We start from the raw sequence: 21,094 nt of genomic DNA, 5'->3' as shown, positions 1-21,094 counted from the left end.
TCTGGGTAGAGCCAGGAATCGACACATCTCTGTTGCAGCCCAGGATGCAGATCACACTCCCATGCATGCACTGATCTTATTAGGATTTCATAGACATTGTTTGCTTCCTTTGTCTGCCTCAAAGCACGCAGCTGGCAGCTTTGACTTCACACCTACCCTAGCAGCTTTTGCTAGCAATGGGCATGCAGGAATCCTGCCCAGGCATCTGCACTCCCTGCTCTCCTTGCTCAAATCAACAACCTGCGGCAGCCACCAACACCACCCCATGCAACCCCAAACCCGGGGCAGCCTGCACACTCCTTCTGTGCTCCAGTGGAATAAAAAGCTCAGACAATTCACACCTCTCTGAGCGGCAAAAAGTGACATAAGCTAACGGACCAGTTTCAAAGCTCCAATAAAGCCTTCTGACAAAACCAGAACTGGAGGCTGTAATCTGTTATTAGGCTAATCAAAGAGAAGGTAAAAATACATGCCATGAAAAGCTAAAGCCACCCTACAGCTTGCTCCAAAACAGATGAGGTTTTGTTTTCATTTATAAAAGGGCAAAGAACAAAGTCTCTGAGTCAGACTAATAAAAAAACCCAACAAAACAACACACTAACCACACAAACCAAACCAAAACCACCAAAAAACCCCACACAAAACAACAACAAGCCCCAAATCCAAAAACATTTCAGAGGCAGCAGTTGTGCCCCACAACCATGCTTGCTCTCCCAGCTGTCCTGGAGCAGTGGAAGCAGGGATGAAGACCAGAGAAGAGACAATCACCGCAGCAAGGGCTGACCACGCATTCCTGGTTTGACACACGGCTCATCTGTACTATCAAGTGTTCAAACCCTCTTTGGCTCTTTCTGCCTGCACCCTAGGGTGTGAAGACAAGCAGGAGAGATGTGCTTCACCCAGAGTGGAGGGAGGATTGTCACCAGAATTCTCCTGCCAGAAGCCAGTAGCTTCACATGTACCACCAAGCAGAGCACACATTTGGTCTCTCGCTCTTAAAAGCTGCTAGCTGAATGCCTTAGTGGATCATTTTTGTTTTCCTACTAGCAACACAACTTGCTGATGAACAGGTGTATTAAGTTTTGACAACATAATAAATTCACCAGTGCAAAGTGACATACGCCAGGGCTGCCACATGGAGAGACCATATGGATAGGCCAGTGTCAAAAAAAAAAAAAAAAAAAAAAAAAAAAAAAAAAAAAAAAAAAGAGTCCTCAGATGTTGCCAGCAGGATGTTTGCTGGCTGAATGGGAAACTTGACTGGAAAACAGCTTGCTGTATTATTTTTCTAAAAATCAAATAGAAGTTGTTCAATAACTGGGTCTTTTTGTTGTTTTTCTTGGGTTTTTTTCAGCTCAGTAGCCTGTTTCACAACAAAAATATTACAAAACACTTTCTACAACTACTTGTCTATAGTGTACAACAGCAAAAAGAAGAGGAACTATGCACAACAGACAATGGAGGAGAAATTCTGAACAAATTTTGATACTAGAGAATATGCGACTTTGCTAAATCTTCCAAACCTGACACCCGTAAGTATCTCCAAATAGATCTATTAAATATGGTGAGGTTTGAACCAGTCCTATCGATGAAAAGATCCATTTCAGTTTAGAGTAGCTGAGATTATTATTCAGGCTTGCACTGACAGGCAAGTAAAAAGGCACAAGAACGACAATGTAGTTGCTGACAGATATCTGTTCAGCAAGCATGTGAGAGTCCCCGCCAGCACCTGCAGCAAAGAAATTTGAAATTGACATAACTTAAATTTGCTGCACAAAAGTCACAAAGCTGGATCTATCCTTAATGTGTGAGCAAACAACTTATTAAACTTTAATGAATGTATGTTTGGCAGCTGCAGCTATTTAGTTATTCTGCCCAGTTCCATAAAGGTGTTAGTGCTGCTCAGGGAGCCAGGTTAGAACTCCAAACAATTTCTGCCCACATCCTACCATGCTTGTGTCACTTCATCCCATTCCACTGCCGGTCCTTTCAGCAGGGCCTTTGAATACCTGTTAAGCTCATTTGTGTCCAAGAAGCATGCAAATGGATTTGACCCCGATGGGAGATGGCTTCGCCACTATGGAAGAGAGCAGCAACAGGATTCATTTTTTACTGAATTGGTTTTAGAATTTGCCAAATCATTATTTATTTATTTATTGATGATGACCAAAATATAACAACCAGTTTGGATTTCCAAATTATTTTTCCAGAGAAGGTCTCTCCTCTGCAGGAGGAACAGGAACACAACTTCTTACCAGCTCTCAGTTTTCACACACCCCAGCAGCATCTGATGGAGACCTTTTGGTTTTGTTGAAGAGACCATTCAATCAACTGTTCTCTTGCCCAGCCACTTTTCTTCAACCTCCTTGATCGAATAGGATAAACAAATAGGATATTTTTATGGATATATATTTATCCCTTGAATTTTCTCTAGCATTTGTTAATTTTTCTATACCAGTGCTTCTGAGCAAGGTACTCCCACATTACACCAGCAGTGATTTTTATGGCAAGGGATCAGGTTAATTTGTCTATTTTTTAAAAAAGATGTTTAAATTGATACCTTCTTACATGCCTTTCTTTCATGGCTTTTCCCAGCAATGTTCTCTCTTCTGCCTCCTCTCCACATCATTTTGTGATGAACCAAGCTGCAGTAACATTTGATCTGTGCAGACTACAACAAATCGTGTTTGTATTGGGCCAGATAGCCGGATTTTTCATCATTATACAAAACATAACATAATCTGGCTGCTCTCGGCCAGTCAATTATCTAAATTGAGATCTAACTATTTATTAACAGATCTTCTATTCATCTTTCATTCTCAGTTTCAGATTTCTCCAAAATCTTTCCCCATGTGTGAGACGAGGTGATTTGTATGCACAGGCTGTGCAATGGAACAGATGGATCTGACAGCAGTGGCATATTCTTCCACAAAAATGACAGGATAATAAGTGGAGATCTTGTTAAACTTGGCTACTGTTAACATAACTGCTTGTTTACTAATATTTCACAGCAAGTCAGACTTACTGACAGTGCTTTACTTGCCAGTTGCTGAATGTATTGGCAGCTGCTTTTTTGTAGGCTTAAAGAAATAAAGAAAAAAAAGAAATAATAAGACTTTCTAGAGGTAGTCTGGCTTTTTTTTTTTTTTTTTAAATATTTCAACTGTCATTGATCAGTATTTGGAATCAAATATATACAGAGAAGCAATTCAGAGCAAAATCACAAGACCAATCAATCTCTTCGAAGTGAAAAAACAGCTTAGGTTCGTGTTTGGTTTTTTTTTTTTTTTTTTTTTTTGAAGAAAAGTATCAACTGTTTTAGTATGTGTTTGTTTTCAAGAGGAGACCAGACTTCTATTTAAAAAAGAGTAGCAATGCCAAGTCCAAAAATAGAGGGATTTAGAGGACTTGGAGTGTGATAAAAACCACAGTTGAAGCTGTTCCTCCTGACTTGCGCTTTCTCTGGTCTTCAGAGGAATTGTGTCCAAGGTAGTCCAAAAGGAGTTTTAAAACATTTTGGAATGTTCTCCCTGTTTGTTTACTGGAATGGCATAAGCGAACACAAATCCATTTGGATTCTTTAGTGATTCTGGGTCTAGGCTGAACGTTGCTATCCCTTGTCTGTTACTACCCTATCTATCTGGGATATCTAAGAATATCCCAGCCTCTCCCTTCCTCTCGACCCACCACTCAAGCCGTCATCATCATACACACACAATGCAGGTGTTAAGAACTCAGTCACTTATCTGAGTGCAGTAGAGCTGTGGCTGCAAAACAGGAAAATTTCATTGTAATTTAATGAGATATTGGAGTACTAGAAGAACATTGAGGCAATACATTGTCACAAAAGAATGAAGATAAGGATGTAACCTGTTTGTTGGCACTCTGTGCATAAGTGCTATAGCAGGTAACTCCTGCCCTTAGAGTTTCAGTTCTAGCTTTAAAAGTTCAGTTCACTTTGAGAGGAAGCCATAAAGGATTTAATGGACTTACACACTGAGTAATCCTGCTTAGTTCAGTATAATGTGATAAAAATATCAAGTGTGCTTTCTGTTAGGATTTTTGTTTTTTTCTTTTTTTTTTTTTTTTTTTTTTTTACATCCAAGTACCAGTCTGTTGTACTCCTGTAATGATAAAAACCAGTTGCTCTAAACCAACGTGCATCTTAAGTATAGGCAAGAAGCAAATTTCCTTCTGTCAACATCCTGAGAGTACAGGAAGATACAGATGAGCTTTCCCAAGCCTTTCCACACTACTCCATCTCTGGAAATGATAAAATTCCAGAACATAGGGCCTGCATTTCAGGGACCTCACAGGGAATGTGAGTGAGTCAGGGCCAAGCTGGCATTAGAGGGCAGAGCTGGAAGGATCTGCCTCCTCCTTGCTAGGGTTCAGCTCCTAGAAAAAGACATTCATGTCTTCTAATAAACTTGCTCTCCATGCTTATCAGAAACAAAGAAGTCTTCCCCCCATCAAATCCCTTCTTTCTTCTCCTTTGCCCACAGAGGCTAACCTGGCTCTCTAGTACTTGTATCATTTCTGCTTGACTAATCTGACTCTGCATCCCAAGCATTTTGGGGCATGCACAGGGGAACAAATACCTTTTGAGTGTCTAGATACAAGGTGGCTAGAGATCACCCAGCAAGCAGAGACTTTTCCAAAGATGCTGCTTAATTACAAGTCATTAGAGAGGTGATCAGCCTGCAGCATCTCAACAACAGTTTTCTTGCCACTGTTGCATCCTTCTCCTTTACTTTATAGGGATAATTACCTATAACCTTTCTTTTTGGGAATGCCTTCTTCAGGCATTATCTTCCAGCATGGCCTGCTTTGATAAGAACCAGCCCTAAACCCACTGGAGTTTAGCACTAAGCACGCATCATCATCCTCCCTCTCTTCTTTTAACAATACCTGGAACAGAAATTCATACCATTCAGTTTGTATCACACTAGTTTGTATTACCAACATGCTAACCACATATCACTGCACTTGCTTTGGTGCCTTGGCCCTGGAAGGCAAAAAGGTAGGATTTGCCTGATCTTATTCCTGCTGCACAGGTGATTGCATTCATTCCTTTTACTAGTCTCATTTCATTCACCTAACAAGAACAAACATCTCCAGCTGCCCCCTTCTACAGTCATAAGGGAGGAAGAAATTGTTGGAGACTTCACCAACACCTATCCAGAATACCATGAGAAACCTTGGAGGCTGATGGAGCCTGGGGCTGCCAGTCTGATATGAAACTGACCCTCTTGACAAAGGATTTTGCATACATGCAGCATCTGAGCTACTGAACTACTCGGAATTAGACAGCAAAGTTTTGCTTGGCAGAAACTGTCAGTGTTTGTAGAACCTATATCCATTCAGCAACTGCAGTCTCCGGACTGTTGAGCCTGGCAAGGCTTTAATAGATCAGAAACCCAGAACTGCCATGTTTACAACATTGTTTTCTACAAGTCATATCAGCACTTTCCCCACAATTCTTTCTCTTTAAAACAAACAAAAATACATTTTATGTGTATTACCAACAACTACAAATTTTAGTCTAATTTATACTGCTATAGAGCTCAAACAAAACACATGAAGTTATTCCTTGTTTAAAGCTTTGCATTCAGAAGTAGAAGTTGGCTGCTGCTTGTATTTATTCATCCTGCTAAGCATTTAGCAGCTCTATTAAATACAACAGAAGGTGCTGCCAAAACCGTTGAAGAGATAGAAACCATTTCATTTGGCACTGGGCTGAAATCCCTCTGCACGACTCCTAGCAAAGACCTACAGCACAGAAGGGCTTGCATCCTACTGGCCTGATAACGTATGAACTTGAATTACTGGCAAAAGAAACACACGCTTTCACATCTTTTGACTAAAGAAAGAAGTGCTTTTCAGCAAGGAAATAAAAGGGACAATTTACTGGACATGTGTGCATAAGGTCTTTTCCCTTCACTCCTGCTGTCAAGTCTAGCAGTATTCCTGCTGCAAAGCTGGCTCAGTAGTGTGCTTGGCACAGAGAGGCTGAGCATGGAGACCAGAGGCAGAGGAGACTGCTGAGGACTTATCTTTCAAATTAAAAACTATTAATGCGTAAATCTTTTTATATCATGAAAGCGCATATTAGCTTCATGGAAATCCAGAAATATGAATTTCTCTGCAACCTTCTCTCACACCATTGTGGATGGGGAAGAATTCCACTGCAACAAAGGTCTCATGGCTGCAGTGCTGCCACAACTCGAACATGGGGTAAATCAAAACAACAGTTTTAACTCCCAATCGCCTGGCTTTACTTACTTGGCCCTGAGATATTTTTGTCTTTGTCTCCTTTACCCCTTGAAGGATGCTGGATGCTTGAACTGCTCTCAGATTTGTTTTTTTTATTCCATTAGCAGATTCCCTGTGTTCACTTCAAGCTTTCTAGTTGAGGACAAGATCTCTGGAGAACAGCAGATGCTTTCTGGTGGCATTACGTTTCTTCATCTGGTGAGATAACATGACAACAAGTTCTCTGTTCATGCTTCATAAATACCCTCAAGCACCATGCACTTTAAGTGTGTGTGTGTGTGCGTGCGTGCAGGACTAACAGAGCCAGCACTGTGACTACTGGCTCTGCACTCCACCTTTAGAAAGCTAATGAGTACCCAATTAAAAACAGGCACCTCATGCACCCTGTGCATATAGCTGAGACCGAAGTCTCCTCCAGAGGACAATACGCATTCGAGTGGGCTGAATCTTTGCCCACTGACTACACAGATTAAACCAGAAAATTGTAATGATTATCTTCCAGGGTTAGGAATGCAGCTGATTAATGCAAAAGCCTCATTTTATGCAAATGCCAGGTGTAACTATGTTCTCATTCAGGCTATAGGAAAAAAGTGGGAGTGCAGGTCAAGATAGCTACTATTTATTTAAATTAATTCAAAACAGCGTGTGTGCCCTCACCCTTATGAAGGCTAGATATGTGTTTTAAATATTTAATATCCAAGTCCCAAGGCAATATATATACAACGGTATTAATTACTATCATCTTTACTCAGCATCACCTCAATTTGAAGATCAGATATGGAAAAGTAAAGAAGCCGCAAACATGTTTTAAATCAAACTTCCATCTCCAGTGTTAGCCTTTCAAACACCTTTAAATGGACTGACTTGGGGTACGTAGTCAAGAAACTGACTCCCATCCTACCATATATCTATGAAAACTCCATCAACTTCAGTTGTTATACCCTGGATCCGCACTGACTTAAAGAACCCAAATTTAGCACTTGATTGTATTCACTTATTCTGCTGAATGCTGCCCTGAAAGAGGATCCACTTGGATGCAATTAAGTTTTCATTTTACTGAAAAAAATATTAGTAGCGCTGAAAATAAATAAACAAAATAAAATTAACATCAGTTGCAGACACTCTGCACCTCTCTATATTCTATTTTCTCAGCCCTGTTAATTTTCAGAAGAACCGCTCCACACTCCAATTTAAAAGTGTCACTTTAGACTCATACATCTTGAGTTTAAATAAGATTTGGCTATAAATGTTTAAGATGTGAAGCTCTAAATTAAAAGGAAGAATCCACTTTTAAAAGCCTGTAAGGCAAATGAGTGCTTGAAAATTAAGCATGAATTAATCATCTACTTCAAGACATCTGTTTCCCTTAAAAATGGGCTTCCTTAAGACTATTATTCCTTAAAACAGGATCACATAAATACTGTCTACTGACAAACTTAAGTCTATATCCAGATGTACTTAAATTAACCATCCAACTAATGCCATTGCAGAATATTGCATGGATCAGGAACAACTGAGCTTCAGGGAAATAACTGTCACACAAAGGTGATAGAGCAGATCTAATTTGGTGCTTTATCTCCAGCCCTGGTCATACCAGGAAAATAACAAAGTCCCATGCAATGCTGCATGAGTGTTTTGTCTAAGCTGGGGGGACTTCCCTCCTGAAACCATTTGCTCTCTTGTACCACTGCACAGTGGAAGTGGGAACCAGCAAGGTGCCCTTGACCATCTGTGGCACAGCCTCCAGGATGTGTGTCACACCACTCAGGGAGTACAAAGATGTTCCAGAGCCCTGCACTGACCCAATGGTTTGGGATATTGGACACCAGAGTTCCCCCTCATGACGTCATTTTGTACAAGGCCATGTTCCTTCCATGCCAGGATTAGATCTTACTGTTTTGAGTATGAAGTAACTATTACCACATCATTACAAAGTCTGAAATGGAAGTTCATACCGCTTTTAAATGCGCCCATCAGGAAAAACAGTGTCTGTCTTTATTTTCAAGTGCTTAGCAAAGCAACTTGTACAAATTTAGTCAATTCAGAATCTCAAGCTCTCTTTAGACCATTTTCACCATTCCTTACCCCTGTGTCTTTGCTGTACATGCATACACATTTAAAGCAAAGCAGCAAAGGCAGGCATTCCATTGACATAATCCACTTGCACAAGAGGCTGACCATATTCCTCAGGCTGGATCTGGACCCTACTAATACTATTATGGCTGCAGCAGTGATTGAGTCAAGTTATATGTGAAGACAAGTCTCTGCTGCAAAGGGTTTACATATTAAAAACCCAGCTGTTCCTTAAGCAGAGGACTAATAAAGCCACTACAATAGCTGTAGCTGCCTACCTTCCCTCCCTCCCCTTCCATGATGCCTTCTTATACATACAAACACATATGTGTACATCTGATATGAAATTATTTGCAAACATACAGCAAAAGAAGGCAAGGTAATTCAGTTGTAAGCTGTACCTGGACTGCAAATTCTCCCAATTGGTCCACAGCCATACCACATACTAAATCCACACACTAAAGAACACATTTCAACTCCCATGTTTCTTTACAATGGAAAAAAAAAAACCCAAAACAAAACAACCCATGCTCAACCAGGCCAATTCAAGCACTGCCCACTTTCATTTATTTCTGTCTCAATCAACACGGGACTTTAAAAGATAATCTGATAGAAATTCAATTTATTTCTCCTTCTGCGTGTCTGAGTAGATCTGTAATCGGCGTAATCACTTTGCCACACTGTCTCATACGTGTGGATTGAGGGTCTGGGACATTGTTTTTTCTGTTGCAAATAAGAACTGCATTAAAATCTTATCAAACCAAATCCAAATGAGCACCAGTCCAAGAATAAAACTGAACCAACATGCTTCTGGGGAAAATTCTGGCTGTTCTTCCTACAGCTTTCACTTTTTCAAAATGAAATGTTTTATTCTTTTACAACTTAATCTTATTTAAGATGAGAATGGGAAACTAACAAAGAAAGCTCTCTGATCAAAACACGTTAGGATACAAAATATGTTTCTTACTAGGAGGACTTATGTCCTGTACAGGATTTACAGATCCTGTAAGCAGTAAAGCTTGCATAGATGCCTGTTCAGAGTGAGATCAGAAAGAGAAACTCAAGGATGAAGTAGGTGCCTCAGCCAAGGGATCTGACCTGCCATTTGAGCCCCCGGTCTGCCTCAAGCCAGGCTCTGGCACGCAGCAGGGCCTGGGACATAAGGATACCTCCTCAGCTGCTGGTGCGCCCCCTGCGTGCCCCACTTTCCCTCCATCACCCACAGTGTGCCCCAGAGCCATGGGCACACTCAGGGAAGAAAGTGCCCAGAGGTGCTGTTATGGGTTTGGTTTGTTGTTTGTTTGGGGGTTTTTTTTTAAACTATCTTGGAAAATCTGAGGCTTCTCTGGACACCAGTAATGCCACCTCAAGCACTGGGCGGCTTTGCCATCCTCTCAGAGCTGTACAGGCAGACTTTACAAAACGTGATCTTGAAAATACAGAATTAAAATGTTACTCCTGAACAATGAAAGTGATTTACCACCTCATCCGATCAACGATATCAGTAACATCACACCACCTCAGCACTGCTGAAATGCAAAGTAAAACAAATGCTTTAAAAAAACACTGTTCAATATATTTACTTCTGTTTCTCACACGTTCTAATGCCTGAAGTGAACACCTTTCTCGTCCCATTGTCCACACATAAATCACTCCTCTGGCTACTGCTTCACTTCTTGTTTGATACACCAGTGGTGAATCTGGCTGGGCAATAAACACCTCCTCTGCCTGTCAGGATTAATAGAAAAACAGAAAAACTTCTTATCAGATCTTTTCACCTCTTTGCAATGTGTTTCTATCAGAACATAGGCTCCTTTGCCAAGAGTGAAGCATGTGAAATTGGATCCCTAACACTAGGAGTATTTTGTACTGCTCTTAAAAGCAGGGACAATAGATATTCTGGTAAACAATCATACCTAGTTAACTAACTAGAGACTCGTTTTGCTTTTGAATTAAAAAATACAATTTCTTAAAAAGTAATATTGCAGTCTTATCTTTGGTGCTATTAACTGTTCTCTGCAAATTCTTGAACCGATTACTTTATGCATTCTTTCATAAAATAGAAAAGTAATTTAGGCCTCCTAACCCAGGATGTGAACCACTAGCCTTTACAAGATGAAAACAATTGCTTATTCCCCTCTTCTGATTTTTCCTCCTAGGCAATAAATGCATGCACTAGATGAGAAAGGGTAAAAACACCTTCAGCATTCATAACATATTCTTACTTTTAAAAATATTTGGCAAGACATACTAGAATAGTACGGACCCTTAGTGAAGAAAACAAACTGTTTCTTCCAGCTAATTTATACTTACATGCAGTTAGGATGGAAGACAGCTTGAAAAAGAAGCTTTAGAGGAAAATAATCAATTTTCAATTGCTATTGAAGGTACAGGAAACAAAATACCACAGAAGTTAGGAATCTGTTAAAAAGTTGCTTGTTTTTTTTCTTTGAAGAGAAAGAATTTGAACTGAATAATAACTTTTTTTGGTTTTGTGTTCTGTTACTACACAACCGAGCTTCTGAAATATAAGTATGAAATAATCTAAAGAGTTATCATTTGCATCATTCTCTGTGCACTGGCTTTTCATTTTCATAAAGGTCATTTACTCTCTTGCAAAAGAGATAAGTATCACCCCCTTTCAGAAAATGCATAATCCTAACACAAAGTTCCCAACAGCACCATGCCATTCATGCAATTTATTTATAGCCCCCTCCTTCACTGTGCAAAAGAAATCTTGACCCTGACCATTTGATTGATTATTTAGGAACAGACATACACAAAAAAAACCTTTGTCATTATTTGCAAGAGTTCCCAGCAATCAATTATTCTGAGTTAGGGAAAATTAAAAAAAAAAAAAAAATTGCCATGAAAACCTATTTAAACCAACAGGCACAACTAGGAATAAAATAACTGGCTGAGGGACACATCACAATAGTTAATTTTTGAATTTTCAACTGTTCAGATAGTTGCATAGGGCTGAAATAAAACTAATATCTACCAATACTTAAATGAGTAAATGAGATAAATTTTACCTAAGAGACTGTTATAAAAATTAGGCAAAAAGTAATGAAAGTAACTTTAAAAAATTAAGAAAATACTTATTTAGAAAGAATTAAAGGAGGGTAATGTAATTAAAACAACAAAAAAAATGGGATTAAAGGAACTACATTTAGTGGACATCTTGTTTTTTATGAATTATAACAGTTCAGTCCACAGAGGTAAGAGTAATGATGACAATGTGTGTTTAGTCTTCCATAAAGCACTTAATCAGATGCTTCATGATGTTTTCATCAAGAAACTTGAATGATACGTGATCGTTATGACACTTGCTAGAATAGCACAATGCTGGTTAGCAGCTGGACCTCCAAATGGAGCTACAGACAGTGAATTGGTGGTGAGCAAAAGCATTTGTGTTGGTGTCCTGTAAGACTTAGACATTGGCCCTGTGCTATATCAATGACCTGAAAAAAAAATGTGTTAAATTGGCAATGATTAAGGTTTGCAGAAGATACAAAAATTTGAGGAATGCAAAATAATAAACAGCACATTTCTGAGCTGGAGAGAAAGGTAAGATGGTAGCAAGGAAAAACACTATATACATCTCAATGTATCTCAGAGGGAGAAAAATGCAAATTGTATTTACAAAATTAGAACTCCACCCTCTAAAGTATTAAAAAAAAAAGTAGTTGGGAGACATGACAGATACTCACTGAACAGATGCTTCAATATTGCAGCCGAAAAGAATAAATACCCTCGCATTATAAATATAAACACAATCTGGTACAAATCATGTTATCTCCGTGCTTTCCATTGACATAACTGGCCTGACATGCTGCAACTGATCCTGGTGCCTACAGTTCTTGAATAATGCTGGAAACTTTATGACCTTCACAGGAGACCTCCAGGAATGAATTAAATATTTTAGAGAGACTTCAGGGGTTTGATCTATGTAGGAAGTGACTACATGTTTAGTAGAAGTCCAGAAGGCTGTGACTTCATGTTTATGAGACAGAAACTTGCGTGGTAAGAGCCCTTTCAAGTGAGCAGTCAGATAAAACATAATTTCATGCTGGGAAGTGAAGCTAGACAAACATCAACCAGAAATATTTGGTTTTAAGCACTGAGAGTAATCAGTGTTAGAATAAGTTGAAGTCTGCAACATATTCTGCACCCAAAAAAGGCTTCACTAGATGGATTTTCAAAAAGCTGCAGCTTTGTTCATACACAGTTTAATTAATTTTGGGACAGAACTGAAAAATGAATGGCCTTATGAATGTCTGAATTGCGGACTGCTGGTCTGTTCTAGCCATATATCTAAAAATTCTGGCTCTATATCATGCTGTTTGTAATCTATGTACCAGATGCTCACAGAAGTTTGAAGACTGAAACGAGTTCAGCTACAGTGGCCCTTCATTTTATTATCCAACACACAAGACTACTGAAGCAAGCATTCTTAGTTTTCCAACATTGTACCATTCCTACTGTTATTCAGCATCATGTTTCAGCATCACTGTATAAAGCATATTACCTCTGGTTAGACTTTCCTTGACGCTGCAATAATTTCTGCAGCACAAATTCACAGTGAGATAAACCGCTTTCTATCATTTAGAGAATATCACTACAACTATGTCACATCACACCAGTTCTGGGCTCATATTACTAATATCCACCAGTGAGACCACATCGTCCTCCAGATACGGGAAGATCAGGGGGTTTCAGATGTGCCAGCCATCTTCATGATGGGAACATTACCACTGGAGCAGCTGGATTGGGAGCATGCTTCCAGGCTCATAAAAGCATCCCAACGAGGCTGATGTTTCCTTCTGGAAATTGGCAGTTACAGAATTAGCCTGATCCCCGGACCATCGTGCGGCACTCAGCGAGCCCGGCCTCAGCATCAGTTTGCCCGTGCATGCTCACACAGCTGCTTTCTGGTGCACACACAGCAGCAGCAATTCCCAGAGGCATGCATGGACCAAGTATGCCATATTTTTAAGTTTAATGTCCACGATCAGAATTTCACAGAAAAAGTGGGTGGTATTCAACCAAAACATGCTGCTCTAACGTGCCAAAAAGTTTATCTAATAAAGCAAATTTATCCCTAGTGTAACTCCCCTGATGAGATCTCATAGTTATACCAGAGATGTGTTTGGCCCAGTACTTAGAAATGACATACGGCCTGCAACAGACTGGTATCATACACTAATTACAGTTCTCATCACCAAAGGAATGTACTTTTGTTTATATTCCTTCCATTCCATGAAAGAAAAATGAAGCTTACTCAGTTTAACTAGAAACTGAAGAAATAATAGAAATCTTGAATAGATACAAAATCCATTGGAAATGAGAATACAACCTGGCACAGAAAGCAGTACATCTCCTTTAAAATAATGGGCTTACACACCAAGTGACTTCACTGAAGAGTAACGTCTGCCCATCTCCAATTTATCTTCACCTCCTACTTAGCACACAAAAAAGTACTAGCTTATAGTTTACCAGATAAATGATGTCTTTAACTTTCTGTTCCATCTTTTGTCCTTGCCCTACATTACTATTTGTAAATTCCAGATTCAGAAGCAACATGGACAGCTTTAAACAAAGGATAAATTGTTATTTATAAACACTCATCTGGAAAAGAAACAGAAATTTAACTTGATGTTTCAAGCATATTTGACATCTGCTTATAGAACAGTTCCTAATTCTGTGAAGACCTTGATGAGACACAACAGTAAGCACAGGAATAGCCTGATTGGCTTTGGGGATTAGACATGCTTTCTGACCTGGTATACAAAGAGAAACAGGGCTGCACTTGGACGGGACCCTACGCCAGCTGGCAGGAAAACAGAAGGTAGGTCAGTCCTGGGGAGAATTCTTCACCTGCCTATTCTGCAAGGTTAATATGGATCCTGCTCCTCTGGATCTCAAGCTCTTCCTTCTAGAGTCTGCATGCTCTCCATTTCTAGTAAATTAAGAGAGAGATGGTCTAATGGTTATCTCATAAAGACACCTGGTGCACATGCTTTAATACAAATTACTATATTTAATCCAAATGTATTTCATGCACAAAACAATACCATTGACTTTTTAGTACTTTATGTTTCCTACTAATCTTTTTTTCTTTTATAATTATGAACATAAAAGCAAGAGCTAATGTCTCTGACTTTGGCTTAGATCTCTCTCCGATTCAAACATTTTATACAGAATGCTTGTTTCCAATATTCAAAATACTTTATCACATCATCAAACTTCTCTGATGCAGGCTGATAACGCAGGTATCTTTATGCTCCTATACTCATCACTTGTGATTTCATGCATTCTTCATGCATTGAAGACATAGATTTAAAGACCAAATCCATTTCTGAATACAACCTATCAAAATTAAAGTTCTGAAAACTTCTCTCTTGTAATATCAGCTCTGCAAACAGACATAATAATAGTTTTTCTTATCAGTTTTCCATGTCCAAGCCTACGAACTGCCCTACAGATTACCCAAGAACAGAAATTAATGGCAGTTGACATAAGCACTCTCTGCCTTCTCACCTGTGCTAGATCACAAGACCTCTGAACATCTTGAATACTCCAACTCAAGTTCTTCAAGGCTCAGAGTATTCCCACACTGAGAAGTTAGAAGGTTTTGGCACACCCCAATGCTACACCCCCAAAAAGAAACTTGCGCCAACAAAATACAATTTGAATGTGAGTGAAACAGAAAAAACAACACTAAGCCCAGTGAGACAGGAAAAACTACTGAGACAGATCTGTCTTCGGCTTGAGTCTATGCTATAGAAATCCTGCCCTGTATTCAGATTTCACTTTCACACAAAGATCTGTCCCCATCTGAATTAACTTCTAAATTAAGAGGAAAGCGTAAAAGATTAAGTCATGAGAGACCACTGTAATAATCTATTCTGACCTCCTGCGCACACCATACAATTTTTCTAAATTAATTCCAATTAAAGCTAGAAACAACCTTCAAGTCAAGATTAGTTTTGTTCGTCTCCTGTGATGGAGACTGTATTGTTTGCTTAATTACAAAGCACTTTTAATGGCAGTTATTTCTAAAGAATGCATAGGTTCTACTAATACAAATAAATATATCCTGATGCAGTATGTGAGCATCTGTGGCACGCAGCATTCCACAGAGCTGATCACAGCCTGTACACGTCCACTCCTTCACTTGGCAACAGTCTCTAAACTACCACAGCAGACAAACTACCAACAAGTCAGAAGCTGAAACTATCTCTCTTGGGAAGTACTGTCCCAAGTTCCGACACTCCAAGGCACAGAGGTTCTGAACTTCAGTGAAGTTAGAGATGGCTTCAGTCGCGTCTTCCAAATTGTATCATGAGTACTGAGATATAAATTCCAGTGCAAAGCTTAAGGGATTAATCCAGTATCTGGTTCTGTTCCTCCACGGAAAAATGCTTTTTTATTTAGAAAACACCCTGTTCTCTCCCAGGAGATCAAAACAGCAGCCAGTTACATCTGCTAGGTCCTTAATGGAGCAAAATGAGAATATGCAGGCAGTTAGACATACTCAATAAACATGGCTTCCTATCCAGAAAAGAGAAAGAGCTCAGCTGCAGATTTCTAGCTAAGAACCATTTACCATCATGTGAAATGATGGAATTTTTCCCTTTCTAATACCATATTGCGTGCTTATGCCAAGACAGATGCCTGCAATCACTAAGTACTGTTAACTTAATCATAATTGTGTTTGCTACAGTTTCAGTAATCATGTCACCAAGTGCTTAAAAATCTATTTTAATGATGTTTTCAAGAATAATAATACTCTGCATTCCAAAAGAAAGAGGTAAGAGGTACGTCTTTTACAAATAAGAAAAAACTTACAGCAAAGGCAAAGAATATCTTAAAACCAAAATAAAGCTATGTTGTTCCCTACAGGGAAGCTCCAGGTGTTTGAGATTACTCACTCAATTCACTTTCAGCATTCATAGAAAAAGATGAAGGACAGTCAAAATAGTTACTGTACCATGTCAGCTTTAAACATTCCACTGACTGTCAACAATTTAGCAATAAAATTACAAATATACAGAAACAGATCTGCTACTGTACGGAAGCTACACACACAACCAATAACAAAAATACCTAACAAAATATGCAGAAATTAAGTGTTTTCCATTCATAAATGCAGAATTACTCCCACATTCCACTCTGTCCTGAAATGAGCACTCCACATGGTGACAAAAAGGAAGACAACCGTTATCGTACTTGATAGAGTGAGCAGAAGACAAGTCTACACATTACTCACAAATTTAGACTGACCTTAATGCAACAAATTTTTTGCTATAGAATGATAGTTCATACATGGAAACATGTAAAATTAATATTAACCATTAAGTATAAGTCACAGTGAAAACAGTGATGCTAATGAAGGGTCTCATTCTGAGACTGCTGCTTGTTGGGCAGAATGAGTCCTAGTTCAGCAGTCTAACCCCAAGGACGTTACCAATAACAGAAAGCACTATGCTTAGCAGAATTTGCACGAAAGGCCAAAAGTGATCACTAAAAATATTTTTCCAAACAGCAGGATGGGAAATCAGGAAAACAGAAATTGTATTCATTGCAATGTTAGGCTCTTGAGCACAGATGTGCTTGACATAAAAATGACATGCATTACAAATACAAAATGCTACAAATGCTTACTGCATGCAAATAGTCCCCAGACTATTTCACTTCATAATTCCTAAATCAAAATAATACATACATAAGGATGGAACATGGTTTCTATTTACATAAGCCTTGACAGGAAAGGGCACGTTAAATCATGACTGAATCACTAGCATGAAATTGCATTTCTAAATAATTTAAACCCTCAAAACAGTATTTCTTGCTAAAAATCCTTCATTTCAATGAAGTAGTTTGTAAACATTGAAGACGTACATTTATACAATCTACAGTCTCAGCAGGAAGTAAATTTCAGGCCTATCATCGCTACTGGATTCCAGCTGCAGAACAGAATCGTGTGTATACAACTGGTCCCTACAGCCGTAGTGCAAAGCAGCACATGCACCCTCTGGCATTCCTCGGCCCTCCATGTCCTCCCCAGGGAAGCCATTCAGGTACCTGGCTATGTATGAGCCTGTTGAATGCCTGTTGATAACGTGAGGAGATGCCAAAGGCTTGTTCCGAAGGACAACCCCTGCTATGCTACTTGTGTTAGAAGATTTCTGCTTGCTGGCAGCCTCTTGCCTCTCCTTGGCACGGCTGGCTATATTTCGCACCCTGCTCTGGCTTCTGGACGAGAGTTTTCTGACCAGCGCCTTCGGACAATCTTCATCAATCTGCCTGGAGTACAGTGTTTGATGGCTGTCCTCCTGGTCCAGGGACACCAGCTTCCTCAGCTGTTCTGTCAGAGCATCTGTAGAATGTGGTCTCATATTCTTCATAGCAGCAAGTTTCTTGTCTCTCATGCCTGATGAGATAAAGCTCTTACTTATGTATTGATATTTACTTTCAAAATTGCAGGAAATATCCTCTGATGTCAAGTCCCCGAGACTCTTGGATTTGCAAGGGCTAGTCTGCTTGATGGCTGAATGAGGTGGGAAAGCCAAAGCATTTTTGAGCACCGGTGAGTGTATCTTGAGCTGGGGTCTCTCAGAGGTACACGTTACATTTTTCAACTTGTCTGAATGCTGATGATACAAAAAGCCAACATTTTCACACATTGGAAAAGGGAGCTGACTCCCTGCAGTCCTGAATTTACCCGAGCAGTCCAAGGCAGCAGCACAGAGCTCAACAGTTGTGCTGCTCCCAGGGGTTCTCTCACCACCATGCCCAGTGTCCTGCTTTTGCCTCAGTTTCAAAGGGGAAGCCAACTGGCTCATGTCTTCCCTTTTGTACTCACACGCAGTTACCAAGAGATCTTGACAATCCTCATCTACTTCTACAAGACTGCTGCTTTCTGAATTTTCACCAGTGGGCAGGTCAACAAGTGTTTCCTCAAAGATGAAGCTATTGGAAGCAAAAGAACTGGCAGACTTGGGGGCTTCCCAGCTTGTTCCAGATTTTGTTCCACAATCCCTTTTGGGATTTGCATTTAGCAAAGAGAGAGGCAAAGGACAAGGAGAGCTAGGCAAGTTGTTTTCTATACTATTTAACTTTTTCTTGCAAACTAATTCACTGTGGGTCTTACATTCAGAAGCTGGTGTAAGGGTTGCTTCATGGATAATTGTGTACACAGAATACTCTGCAGTCTCAGGGCTGGAGAACACGGTAGTATCCGGAGTCGAGAATAAAGGGGATTTGACAGATTTTGTGGTAGTAAAGCTGTGCTTACAGGGACTGTTATGATCAGCAGTAAACATGTGTGGGTGTGTAGCCATCACACTGAAGGTCTGGCTGCTAGCGCTATGGAGGCTTGAGACTGCAGTAAGATTAGTTTGGTCATCTGTGACATCAAACTGTCCGATGAGAGCTGAGACAGCGCTATCCATCTCACTCTCATTCACTAAAGAAACTTCATCTATAAGGCGAGAAATGTCACTGTCTTGCATGGTTAAAGTGGAGTGCAAATCAGGAACATCGCAGCAAGTGGTAGAAGAAATATCTGTCAAAGAAAGAGGTGCTCCAGTGCTTTTCTCAATTATGTCATATTTGTGATTTTCCATCTCTACTTTTCGAGAAAGGGAAGCGCCCACAAGAGTTATTTTCTCCTCGGACCCTTTTGTGTCATCTTCCCTTTTATTGTCTGCATCGTTTTTGCCATTTGTTTTTTCTGTGGAAGTTTCAAAATCAGAGTCCTGCATTAGAGGGACAGTTTCATCAGAAAGGTTATTTTCCTGATAGCCTATGAGGTGATTTGTTTCAGCCACACCACTTGCAAAAACTAAATTTTCAGGTTGCTTCTGGAGAGGTGGTACTGAAGAGTCAATTGTAGTCTCCTTCTGGTCCCTCTTCTTAAATTGAGATGCCAAATTTGAAGTATTTGCTGTTTTCTCAGAACATGTGAAAACAGATACTTTCAAGTTTGTTTCCTCCTCATTTCTATTGTCATCACTGTTGGCTAAATAAAATAAGAAACATATTAGTTGCATACAATATTGTATTCTCTTTATTAACAATTATTTTGCCCTTAGACAGACAAATGGAAAATGCAAAATTAGGTAGTTGTGACAGAATTTAATTATGGGGTTGTGCAGGTTTAGTACAAATTATCTGTGTGATATGAATAAATGGAAAAATACAACTGCAGGCACTTCATTGAAACTTCCTTTGAATGTCTATTACATCAAGCACGTGATGTAATATTTGTTGCAAATAATGTTAATGAGGTACCATATCGTAGCTTGCACATAGTATTACCTTCAGCTGTGTTCCTATTCAGATTTGTACTATAAAGAAGCATGGCAATAAAGACAGAACAGAACAGCTCTGTTAAAAACCGTAATATTTTGAAACAAGATGCATGCTTAAAAGAGCTGAGTAAAAAGCATCAAGTAGATGGATGAATTTTACATGTAGTTATTGTAAAATATTACAATTTAAGGATTTAATTTTTAATCTACAAGCATAATGCATTCACAAGAGCAAGATTTTGAATTCCATGAAAATACAAATTAGATATTTCCTCCACCAAATCTTGTTATTTGTCTTTATATGCCAAATCCAAGTCCATGACTCATTCTTTTGGACCTTTTAATTAAGCAGGGACTATAGAAGTAAGCTTGGCATGATATATACTGTTTCTAACAATTGCTAGAAATCAGGTACCCTAGGAAGGAACAAGAGAAGCCCTGATCATTACGTAACAGTGACTGAACACCCACCCCACAGTACAGTAAGAGCTATTTTTAACAAACATGGCATTAAAGGCTGATCTCCAAAATCTGAAACTTCCCCAAGCTTTCTAGTGCTCCCACATAAGGATGGAAGAGATGTACATTTCTTTGATTTGTAGATATATTTTTTTTCTATAAAGAGAAGGGGAGAAAATGGACAGCGCACTGTCCACTTGGTGTAATTCCAACTGAGACAGTAGAGATGTTCAGCCACAGTGTTTTAGCAAGAAAGATCTCTGTTGGACAGACAGCCTTTTCCATTCTTAACAGCATCCTGCAATAACGAACACTTCATCTGACTAGTATGTCCCCGAGGGTGAAGACACCTCCCAGCCTGAAATATTTGGGCTGAACTTACTTTCTGAGAATACCCAAGCCTATGTCTGCATGTGCATGAGGCTGCGTTGTACCTTTTCTTACCATGATTCAAGGTAAGTGCTTCCACAAAAAATGGAGCCTGAGCTGCTTTTCTCTATGTCCACTACTAAGACACGGATGGCCCTGCAGCATAGAAGGGAGAAGGTCCCTTGGGGAGAGAAGAGGACTCCATCTGGAGTTTCATCTTCTTTCTGTCTCATTTCTTTCTGCCTAAGGTGGCCAGTGCTGCTCCATAAAGATTACAGAGCAAGGCCTACAGAAACTCCAACAGACAGGATCTAGTCCTCTCATAGTTAGAAGGGGCAGCGTTCATTCCCCATCACAACTTTTTAAGCCAGGGGCTTGCGTTTTCTGTAAAGGTTATTTTGCTATAAATGAATAACTGTGACCTCCAAACAGTGTGGCAGGTTCTTCTAAAAGAATTTTCTGTCTTTGTCTGTATCCTTACAGCATCCTTAAAAAGAAATATCTAAGAAATAATTACATCTGTTGCAAAGAATGGCTGAGCTGTATCATCTCACAGGCTTACCTAGAGGATCTCTCAATTTAAAATACAGCATTTC

The 21,094-nt window shown here is 39.5% G+C and overlaps 1 protein-coding gene across 1 annotated transcript in view; it reads right to left on the bottom strand.

Annotated features, from left to right (window-relative positions):
* Positions 1–17,267: 17,267 nt before the first annotated feature.
* PLCH1 (phospholipase C eta 1) overlaps positions 17,268–21,094 on the bottom strand; it is an 84,191-nt gene continuing 80,364 nt past the window's right edge. Inside the window, exon 24 of the mRNA XM_054205899.1 lies at positions 17,268–19,378. Coding sequence (XP_054061874.1) covers positions 17,268–19,378 — 2,111 coding nt within the window. The remainder of the gene's footprint in view (positions 19,379–21,094) is intronic.

This window comes from Rissa tridactyla, chromosome 6, assembly GCF_028500815.1.
Source record: "Rissa tridactyla isolate bRisTri1 chromosome 6, bRisTri1.patW.cur.20221130, whole genome shotgun sequence".
Lineage (NCBI taxonomy): Eukaryota > Metazoa > Chordata > Aves > Charadriiformes > Laridae > Rissa > Rissa tridactyla.
The sequence above is the reverse complement of the archived record's forward strand: the minus strand, read 5'-3'. Positions and strand labels throughout refer to the sequence as shown.